Source organism: Elephantulus edwardii, unplaced genomic scaffold (assembly GCF_000299155.1).
Source record: "Elephantulus edwardii isolate Elephantulus edwardi_28Jun2011 unplaced genomic scaffold, EleEdw1.0 scaffold00296, whole genome shotgun sequence".
In the NCBI taxonomy this organism is placed as follows: Eukaryota; Metazoa; Chordata; class Mammalia; order Macroscelidea; family Macroscelididae; genus Elephantulus; species Elephantulus edwardii.
Genome location: NW_006400046.1, coordinates 2116368 through 2127142, shown reverse-complemented (window position 1 = coordinate 2127142; position 10775 = coordinate 2116368). Strand labels below are relative to the sequence as shown.

The 10775-nt window shown below is 58.2% G+C and overlaps 1 protein-coding gene across 1 annotated transcript in view; it reads right to left on the bottom strand.

The window, feature by feature from the left end:
- Positions 1 to 3177: 3177 nt before the first annotated feature.
- CACNA1A (calcium channel, voltage-dependent, P/Q type, alpha 1A subunit) overlaps positions 3178 to 10775 on the bottom strand; it is a gene marked incomplete at its 5' end in the record, with an annotated part of 317117 nt that continues 309519 nt past the window's right edge. The window contains 9 exons of the mRNA XM_006900825.1: positions 3178 to 3864; positions 4566 to 4816; positions 5622 to 5814; positions 6819 to 6854; positions 8358 to 8471; positions 8601 to 8739; positions 8828 to 8937; positions 9783 to 9883; positions 10004 to 10111. Of these exons, the coding sequence (XP_006900887.1) occupies positions 3178 to 3864; positions 4566 to 4816; positions 5622 to 5814; positions 6819 to 6854; positions 8358 to 8471; positions 8601 to 8739; positions 8828 to 8937; positions 9783 to 9883; positions 10004 to 10111 (1739 nt within the window). The remainder of the gene's footprint in view (positions 3865 to 4565; positions 4817 to 5621; positions 5815 to 6818; positions 6855 to 8357; positions 8472 to 8600; positions 8740 to 8827; positions 8938 to 9782; positions 9884 to 10003; positions 10112 to 10775) is intronic.

The following is a 10775-nucleotide window of genomic DNA, read 5'->3' as shown; positions in this document are numbered from 1 at the left end:
GACTGCTGGTACCGAGGGTGTTAATTGTGGATCCAAGCAAGATGAAGCTGTTGACAATTGAGACAGTTCTAATCTTGTTTTAAGGTTGTTATGAAGCAAGATCAAATTGACAGCAGTGGGTTGGGCTAAACCATGCTGAATAATTTTTAAGATGCAAAGGGGTGCTGAGACCAAAACATTGAAGAACTGCTGATGTAGAACTCTGGTGCTGCTGGGATCTAAACCTAGCCCACCGTCTCTTTGTACAAATAAGGTTTATTATAATGCAGTCATCGTCACTTGTCTGCATATCATCTTTAGTTGCCTTTCATCTGCAATAGCAGGACTGAGTACTTTCCACAGAATTTATCTGGCTGGCAAAGCCAGAACTATTTACTTTCTGGGCCCTTATGATCAAATTTGCCGACTCCTGATGCATAATTCTACGAACAGCTGTCTGAAATAGCTTTTTTATTATAATTTCTGTTTAACAGATGGAAAAAGATGCACAGAAGGATTAAGAAACTTGGCTAAGATTTAAAAAAAACAAAACTTGGCTAAGATTTCATAGCCATTGAGGTTGGAGTTAATGTAAGACATTCCCAGAGTGGTGATGGTGATCAAGTCCTGAAATACTAGGGTATTTCTCCACCTTTATCATCTCCACCTCTGTTGCCTCCAATCTCCCTCTAGTAATAGCACCCCCAACCTGCCTTGGGGGGACATCTCCACAACCTTGGCTTCAGATTTTGAGATTTTTTTGCCCTGGACAGATGCAGGAGCTTCCCTTTCAGGTACCTTTCAGTTGTACCACAACTCAAACACAAGGTACAGTTGGTCCTTTGCTCACCTGAATCAACATAGTCCCCCATCTCATCAACTTACCAACTAGAAGTTTCTGGTCACAGGAGAGAGAAGCATTCACAAGCAGGGAGTGGAATTCTGGGGCAAGGTCTCTGTGGAATTTTCATCTGTGGACCAGCTTCTGGAAGGCTGGAGTGAGGGTGTGGGGACGGGTGGGCATCGGGTGGGGCTAAAGGAGGAGGGAGGACAGGACATTAGTCCCTAGGACGGTGAATCTCAGAGAGTTTGAGTGCATGTGTGCACGTGCCCATCCACACCCACTCACCCAAGTACACACACACGCACGCATGCACATGTAAGCACACCCAGGTACACATCTCCATGAGACCCCTAACATGGACTCGGAAAGTACTGCTTTACCTTGACTTAGGTGTAACCGCTCTTCCATCTAAAGAATGCCTTGTGTTTTTAGATGGCCGCCTCACTCCTGGGTAATTTAGGGGCATCTCAGGAAAGTCTGTGTTGGACACAGCTCAGAAGAGTGGTTGGGACTCCGATTTTTAGGGGCAGGTAAGTTGGGTGAAAGGGCTGGGGAATTGCAGGGTGAGGGCTTTGGCAGGGCTCTCTGACCCCTAAGGGCACCCTTCCAGGGCACAGACCCCCTTATCTGTATTTGTGGGTACCCCTAAAGGATGGACTCTTCATGTTTTGTGATGTCAGATGTAGTTTGCACTTGGCTACCAACTGAAAGGTTAGAGGTTCAAATCCACTCAAGCAGTACCAGGAAAGTAAGACCTAGTGACCTGCTTCCATAATGATGACAGCCAAGTAAACCAGATGGGGTATAGCTCTATTCTTTAACACATATGGTCGCTGCAAGTCAGAATCCATTAGATTCTGGGTTCGCTTTTCCGGTGTTCTCGCAGGTGCTCATCTCGTGATGTGGACCAGTCCTCTGATCGTAGGTAGCACCTGATTTGCTGTTGTGGATGGTCTGGGGATTTGTGTTTAAGGGTAGGTTAAGAGATGGTGTGGCTTGCCTGCTTTCTGAGCTAGGGTCTCCAGTGAGGACTTGGAGAATCCCTTGAACTTGATCAGGTTTAGTGAGCTCTCTGAGGGCACGGATTCATCTGCCTGGCTCTCTACTAGGTCCAGGCATCCAGAGCTAAGGTGGTAGTCACTCAGCATCCAGACATTGCCAAGACTGGAGAGCTGGTACCTGGAGAATGATGTCTCACATGCTCTTTGCCATTTTACAACCCGTTCTCATTGCTATCATGTTGGCACTGGCTCTTAGCTGACCCTCCAGCAGATGTCTGTCACTTTAAATCACCCAGGAGGCCACTGTCTTTCCCCGACAGAGCTGTTGGTAGATTCGAACTACCAGAAGGCATGGTCTTTGGGTTAGCAGAACACCTTCCCCAGACCCCCCTGCCAACAGACAAGGACCAATTCCAATGCCAAAAAGCCCTTTGATTCAACTTTTTTTTTATTTTTTTCTTTTTTAATGTCATGCAATAATTCACAGTCCCAAGCCCACAGTTTTCAAACAAGGTAGGAAAAAGGAAAAAAGAAGCAAAGGAATCAGTGGTGGTTTGGTTGTTGGTTTTTTTTTTTCTTTTTTTTTCTTTTTCTTTTGTTATTTCAAGCAGGACCAAATGTCAGAAAAAATGCTTCTTTTCTCAATCATTAATTTTTTTGTCCTTTTTAAAATTGTTTATTATTTTTTTTTAAATTGATTTCTGCAGGCAGTAATAGTAGGGTTTGGTGTAACCAGCAAGCACTCCTGTGTGTGTCTGAGAAAGTGTGGGGGGGTGTGAGTGTGTGTCTGTCTGGTGGAGGTCTGTGTGGGGCGCTGTGTTTCTGCTTCGCTTCCGGCTCCTTCTCCACACACGGCCACCAGCTCACGTTCACCAGGGAAAGGAAAGATTCAATTGAGATGATAAAACTCATCAATAGAAGCTATTTTTTTTTCTTCCCATTTTTCTTTAAAAATGTTTGTTTTTTTTTGTTATTTTTTTTTTCCCATTTTCCCCAAGGTTCTCCAAAAATGGCTGAGTTAATTCGAATCCCTTGGCGGTGTGGTTTCTCTGCCCTGTCGTGCCTTCTCCTGCAGGCGCTGCCCAGGAGGCCAGTCCCTGCGGGGGTGGGGTGGGGTGTCTTTGTGTCTGGTGCAGGGTCCCTGCAGGACACAGCCTGGCCTCCCAGCCTGGCCCTCACCCCTCCAGAGTCTGAGGTCTCCTGGCAGGTCCCCTCCTGGGCCCTCCGGTGGTCGGGAGGCGGCGAGGTGGACCCCTCGCCCGCCAGCCCGGGCCTCTGCGTGGCTCCTCCGGGTGGGTGTGTGCGTGGGGTGCGTGGGGGGTCGGGCGGGCGCGGGGGCCACCACGCCCGGACTTAGCACCAGTCGTCATCGTCGGTCTCGCTGTAGGGTTCGTGCAAGCCTTTCCGGGAGCCCGGCCCGCGGGGCCTGGCCAGTCCGTGGGCCGGGTAGTAGCCGTTGGGGAGCCGCCGGCCGTGCCGGGAAGGCGAGGCGCAGGCTGGGCCCGCGGCCCGGGGAGTCCTGGGCGAGCGCCCCGCGCCCGAGGTGTGGCGCGCGGGGGGCGGCGTGTCGTAGAGCCCGGGCTCCTCGGCCCCGCCGCCCGGGCCGTCGGCCTCGTCGTAGTCGTGGTAGTAGCCGTGGTGCCGCCCCTGGGCCCCCTCGGTCGTGTGCGGGCCGGCTGCGGGCCACCGGGTGTGGCGACAGGCCCGGGGGGACTCGCTCCGGGCCGGCCCGGGGGCTCGCCGCTCCATGCCGGGCGAGCGGCTGCTGCCGTGGCCGCCCGTGGGGGGCCGCTCCCCGACCAGAGGCTCGCTCACGGGGCCTGGGTACCTCCGAGGGCCGCTGGTGGCCGCCCGGCCTGGCCTGGCCACCTGCTGCTGCTGCTGTGGGGGGCCCGAGCCGCCGGCCTTACGGATCACGGGGGAATAGGACACGTGTGGCCGGGGGGTGGAGGGGGTCTGGGGGAGCTGGCGGCGTCCCCGCCGCGGAGTGCTGGTACCAGATGTTGAGGGGGCTGGGCTTCCACTTACGGAACTACTGCCCTACACGAAAATTGAAACAAAGGAAATCAAAACAAAAGATACAACAAAATCAACCAGAAAAAGACGGGAGGAGACACAGAGGATGGGACGGGGGGTGAGGGGAGCAAAGGAGAACCAAGGGGGGGGGCGAGAGAAGAGACCAGAGGAGGTGGGGGGGACAGGGACACAGGACGTTTGAATGGAAAAAAAGGAGAAAAGCGACAGCCACAGGGAAGGGGAGGGGAGTGAGAGAGACAGGAGGGAGTCAAAAACCAACACAACAAAGTGAAAAGAGAAATGAGAGATGGAGTTTTGTAAGTTTCGGGGTTAAAATAGCAGAAGTTTCAAAAAATTACTCACAGGCGTCCAGAGGACAGAAATCATAATTGAAACAAAAAGGGAAGCTGAGGTTTAAGGAAAGCAGACAGCGGGGCATGAGCCGAGAGGACCAGCTGCCAGACGCAAACGTGGTCCACAACCAAGGAGGAAGCTGCGGGCGGGCGGCGCAGGCGGCAGGGAGCTGGGCAGAGTTGGGAGCCAGGTGAGGGGGCAAGTGTCCACCCCGCTGGGGTTCCCTGGTTTGGATGGCAAGGCCGGGGCATCCCAGAGGTGGCCACGGGTCGGCCAGAAGTGGGGGGACTCTGCGTTGGGCACAGTCAGACCTGGCTGTGTGCCTGGTGGGGCCTCCTGGGGTTGGGCCAGGGCACCGTGGGCACACCCACCTGCCGGTGTGCCATGTGTTCTCGGCCCTCACTGGGGGAGCGGGACCAGCGCTGGTCTCGGACCCGGGCCCGGCTGTGGTCGGGTCGCTCCTGGCCATAGCGTTCTTTGTCGGGGGGCGGGGGGTGGTGGTGGTGGTGGTGGTGGTGGTGCTGGCGGTGCTTCCGGTCCTTGGGCCGGCCCCGCTCCTGGTCTCTGTCCTTCGATGGAAGGTCCCCGGACTGAGTGGTCATGCTCAGGTCTGTCCCCAAGCCTGGGCCAGGCAAGAGTTTTAGGGATAGACAGACAGACAGACAGACATGAGAGAGGCTGGGCTGGTACTAAGAGGTGAATTTGACCCCACCAAGAGGGCCGTGGTGTTGCAGAGAGGGTCCCCTGGGGGGAGCTATAGGGAAGCACCTTGTCCTAAGCTGTTGGGGGGGTTTGGGGAGGTGGGCTGGTGCAGGAAGCCTGGTGTAGGGGACCTGGTGCAGGGAGGTCCCGGTACAGGTGGTTCTGGTGCAGAAGGGCCCCAGTGCAGGGAGCCTGGTGTAGGGGACCTGGTCAGGGGGGCTCTGGTACAGGGAACCTGGTGGAGGGGACTTGGTGGAGGGAGTTCCTGGTACAGGGGGCCCTGGTTCAGGGGGCCTGGTGCAGGAAGCCTGGTGTAGGGGACCTGGTTCAGAGGGGCCTGGTACAGGTGGCCCTGCTGCAGAGGGGCCCCGGTGCAGGGAAGCCCTGCTGCAGAGAGGCCCCAGTGCAGGGGGCCCTGGTGCTGGAAGGCCTGGTTCCGGGGAGCCCTGGTGCAGGAAGCCTGGTGTAGGGGACCTGATGCAGGAGGATCCTGGTGCAGGGGGGCTGGTGCTGAGAGTTTAGTACAGGGGACCCAGTATGAGAGGCATGATACAGGGGACCTGGTACTTGCATTCTGAGCAGCATCTTCCTTCTTTTGAGGAGGGTGACCCTTGACCTCTATGTCTAGAGTAGTTCCAAAGGCCAGGCTCTCTTTTTCTTTAAGGGTACTCCCTCTCTCTCTCTCCATCTCTGCCTCTTCCAGATTGTTCTACCTGTGGACCCACCTGTGTCCACGTCGGTGTAGCGACCCAGGGAGCGCTCGGAGGTGCGGTGGCCCCGGTCTCGGTCTCGACGCCGCTGGTGGTGCCGCTGGTTTTCCTCAGGCGGCACGCGTTCCAGGGAGTAGTCGTCCAGGCGCCGGGCCTTGGGGCCCAGCACAGAGGCTGAGCGCTTCATGGGGCTGGTGTCTGAGATGGTCTGGGGGGACAGGCAAAGGGCTTCCTGTCAGATACCCTGTGGTCCCATTCGTCCCTCCCAGGGCTGTCTGGCCAAGGGAGGGTGCCTCATGGGGTTAGGCAGTGCCCAGAAGTAACCATGTGGAACATGTAATGGGGTCTGGCTTCTCGCCTGGCTGCTCCAGGAGTCACACTAGAGGCCTTGGACTCTTCCCCCAAAGACAGAACTTAACGTCCTGGGCCTATCAGGGGTTTGTTAAACAGACTCAATTGATCCTCCCTTAATGTTCCTCAGACCACCCACAGAAGTCGCCCCTCCCTGGGGACCCCTCCAGGATGGACTGGTGGCTGGCTGTAAGCAGGTTTTTTCCCAGACAGGTGTGAACAGGGAATCCTGTCACTGGGCAGCCTCGCCTCCCCCCATGTGGTCAGGCTGCCTGCTCAGGACCAGGCCCCAGACCAACTCTCCTGAGCCGTCTTCGTCTAGGGCCCTCCTGAGGGTCCACGCTAGCATTTAAGGCCCTGGGGCTATATCTCCTCATCCGTGATCTGCAGCAGAGGGGGACCTCATGCCCATACCCCTCAGGCAAGTTCTGCACAAAGACCCACAAGTCTCTGTGCAGGCAGAGGAGAGAGAAGGACAGGGTGACACTTCCAGGGTCTGGCCCAGCTGAGCTGCTGGTGATGCTGCCCCAGGAGGAGTTTGAGGGGCCACCGGGCCAGAGGGACCGCAGGGCAGGGGGACGAGACTCTGAGAGAGAGGTGCGTACTGGACCAGGAAGGGCCAGCAGGCCAGGTCTCTCTGAAGAGCTGGTCCCCCCAGCTTGGGGCTCTGAGGGAGATGGGGGGCTCGCCCTTCAGGGCACACACAGAAGACACCACACACAAGGAGAGGCTCACAGAGGGGTGTATCTGCAAGAAAGGGTGGGGTCTGAGGAAGGGCAAGATGACAGGACGCCCACGCGGGGGGTGGGGAAGAAGAGGGGGCCGGAGCCGAGCCGGGCAGTGGGCAGGTGTGGTACATACACTGAGGTTATTCCCACGTGGCCGGCCCCTTCTCCTCTGTCACAGCCCCACGGGATGGTGCACACAGAAAAAACAGAAAGAAGAAAATAAATATAAAAGCCCGGGGAGGGGGAGGTCAGGAAGTGGGGGGCATGGAGGTGGTGCCGGGAGGGGAGAGGAACCTGGGAGAGTAGAAGGGAGAGAGGAGAGAGATTAAGAGTCCTGGTGAGGGGGTGCCCTTGGGCTAGACCGCCTGCCCTCCCACGGGCACAGGTGGGCACATGGCAGCTGAGATCAGAAGAGACGGACAAGGAGACACACAGACAGATGGCAGAGGCACGAGACCAACGACGGGCTCTAGCTGGCACTGGCCCTGCCCCTCCTGGGGCCCAGCAGCTCAGCGGGTGCCGGGGCTGGGAGCCACATGCAGGCTGGGTGTGCCAGGGTCACAGCAGCCAGAGGCCAGGCCCGTGAGCGACCCTGGGCCCTCGGGACAGCACAGCTCCCACCCCGTGCAGACGCCATGGCACATCACAAAGGAAGCTCGCTCCAGCCAGACATGCCGCCCTGGGGGCCAGCCCACCGCACCCTCGACCCACCGCAGCCTTGGTGGGCGCGCTCTGCCCCCGTCTCCAAGCTGCTCGGTGGTGGGCAGGCCCCTGGACTTCTGCTCTCCGGCCGGGTGTCAGCCAGTCATGCTTCTGGCAGCTCTGTCTCCAGGGGCCTGGGCCAGTGAAGTCACCAACCCCACTGCCTCCTGTCCTCCCTACCCCCTCCGCCTGCAGCTGAGTAAAGCAGCCACATAGAGACAGCATCAGGCACACAGCCCGCCCCACCCCACAGCAGACCCCACAGAGACCAGACAGGAAGTACAAACCCCAGCTGCCCACCGGCCCAAGACTGGAGGACCTGCCCTGTTCCCCAGCACATCCACACTCGGGTGTGCACGTGTGCACACAGGGAGGCGTCTTGCCTGCATACGCATCCAGGTCCTAGCAGTCGTCTCCCACCTTGTCCTCCAGCACTCCCCCATCAGGACCCACCACTGTCCCCTACCCCGCAGATGCCTTTCTGTCCCCCAGCTCAGACCTCCCTTTGGGAAGAGCTAGCAACGGGCTAGTATGTCGGAGATGATGAAGATGGTGCAGCTAGACCAGGGTTCGGATCTGTTGTTCACAGGGCCGCTATGAGTCACACAACAACAACAAGAGGAGGATGAAAAAGGACCCCTAGTAGCACAGTGGCTTAAGTGCTGAGCTGCTGTCATCTGTTTGAATCCACCAGTTTCTCAGAGGACGACAGTCATTTTCCTTAGATTCAGAAGCTTGGAAAGCCGACGGGCAGCTCTCCTCTGTCCTAACACCTGAGTGGGGATGGCTGGGTGGCAGTGGGTTACAGGTTAGAGGTCAGAGGAGTACCAGGCCTCAGCTGCTCCAAGTGTGGGGGGTGGGGCCTGCTTGGTGCTGAGGGTGCAGAGGTTCGAGGGAGCAGCTCAGGCTCTGCCTGGAACGGGGGGAGGGGGTGCCCTGCACTGGGGCAGGGTTGGTGAAAGCCCCTCACCTGGTTCTCGGCAGGCAGGCGGGGCATGGAGGCGGCCCGGGCCTGGCCCTCCATGGGGAGGTAGTGCTCGCTGTCCGAGTAGCCGTCTCGGCCCATCTCTCGCATCTCCACAGACTGTGGGCAGATGGGAAGGTATGAGCCTCGGTCCGGCCCTGCAGCCTGCTGTCCTCAAGAGTGGCCCAGACGGGAGGGACCCTTGACCTGCCCGGCCTGGAGGCTGGGTGCAGTGGGGGACAGAGGCACCTGAGAGTTGGGCTGACTGTTGGGCATGTCGGTGGGTGGCCCCCGCTCTGGACTCCACGTGCCCGTCTTCTGGAACATCTCCTGGGCCCGCTGCGTCACCCAGGATGGGCTCTCCTTGATGCCACCTTCATGAGCCATCCTGCATGGGGGGCAGAGGGAGGGTGTCTGTGGGCTCCAGGGGCTCCCCTAGCAGGCATCTTTTCCACCCCAGCCACGGTGACACTCACAGGCCTCCTCCTGGGTCCAGCTGGGTGGAGGGGAGGGCGTTCTGGCCGGGCCCGCCCTCCTGGGTTGGAGACGGGGGCTCCATGCGCTGGAACATGAGGGGTGTCCGATTCTGGGGGTACAGAGGGTAGTGTGTACACATAGATGTCAGCAGGGGAGGGGACATGTGGGGACAGTACCAAGCCTCTCAGTGAAACGGCAGGAGCTATGGAGGGGTGCTCCGCCCCCTATCTGGGCAGAAACCCCAGAAATCACTGCGGATACCTCCAACACCACACCTTTGAGTCTGAACTTTTGGCCAGGTCAGGCGATGTCGTCCTGCATCTGTCCAGACCTCGCCCACTTCTGCACCCACCCAGTTTCCTCCCTGGTCCCCAGTCCCCTCCACAGCCACTAGAGGGCGCCAACGACCATCTTTGTCAGTTCTTGGGGTGCCTCTTGCTTGTGCAGGGCAAGAGCCCGCCTCCTCCCTCCCTGAGACCCCCAAGGGCCTGCATGACCCGCTCCGTCAGCTCCCTGCCCTCACCGCCTCCCACGTCCCCCCTTACTGACTGTGTTCCACTGTTCTGGCCGCAGGCCCTTTGCACGGGTGTTCTCTGCCTGCAGCATCCTCCCTTAATCTCTGCTGGCCGCAGGACCTCCCTTTCCTTCACCTCGTCTCCAGCATCACCGAGCCCCCCAGTCCTCTAAGCTCCCTTTCCTGTGGCTTCTCTCCGAGCGTCCCCTGCTTTCTGATGTTTGCTATGACTGCATCCTCTGTTTTGCTGTCCACTCCTGGGGAGCAGGGGTTCTGGTCTGTGCTGCCCACAGGTGCACCCCTGGGCCTGGCACATGGCAGACAATAAATGCTGGCTGAGCAGATGAGTTAACCCGGGACAGGCCTTCTTGGCCCGCCCCTGCTTCTCAGTGACCTGTCCTGGGCTTGGCCAGCTCTCTGTGCTGACTGGTCTCCTGTACCTGCTCCTCCCGCATGGCCTGAAGCTTCTTGGCCTTGCTCTGGCGATAGTACTCCATGATCATCATGGCGGCGTAGATCTTCCCCACCGTCAGGTCCGTGGCTGGGGAAGGGGGAGCTCACGGTGGGTTCGGGGCCTCTGGGCTCTCCCACCACTCGGTCCCCCTCCCCATAGGCAGGCTGGAGCCCCGGGGGGGGCCAGGCCAGGAGGTTCAGCTCTTACACTTGTGAGGTGTGACCAGCAGGTCCAGTGTCTTCTGGGACAGATTGGGCCAAATGGCCATCATCTCCTTCCGCAGCTCAGCGTCCATCTGCTGCTTGTCGGCCCCACCTGCAACATGAACACAGGTGGCCTTGGGGGCCTGGCCTGCTGATCTGAGGCTCTAGGGAGCAGGGCCACCAATGTCCCGGTTCTCACACATCTCCCGGGACCCAGGGACCTGATCCAGGGGGTCGGATGCCGGCATTAGGAAGGGCCAGCCTACCTGTGGTCCAACCTTGGCTCTCACTCATAACTGTTGTCTCCAATAAGTCACCCCACCCCACTGTGTCTCAGTTTCCACATCTGTGTAACGGGGAAGCTTTTACGTGCCCCGCTGGTTCATGCAGGTGCTCCCCTGGGCCAGATGGTTACTAAAGCGAGCAGTGAGCCTCGGGCCCAGGAAGCCTGGGCTGCCCCAGAGGCTGCCAGCAGTGGCCTCTCCCCTTCCACAGTCTCCTCTCCCAAGGATGAGTCTCTTGCTGGATCTGACCGTGACTCAGTGGGAGCCGTGGCTACTAAAGAATTACTCATTATTTTAGACACAACATTTTGTTAATATTGTTGTTACATGCCGTCAAGCTGCTTGTGACTCATAGCGACCCTATGTACAAGAGCCCTAAACTCTGCTCTGTCCTGTGCCAATCACACTGTCTCTGACACTCCCACCCCGATTATCCCAGTCACTGAATCAATCCACCTCATAGAGGGTCTTCCCCTCCTGCGCTGTCCCTCC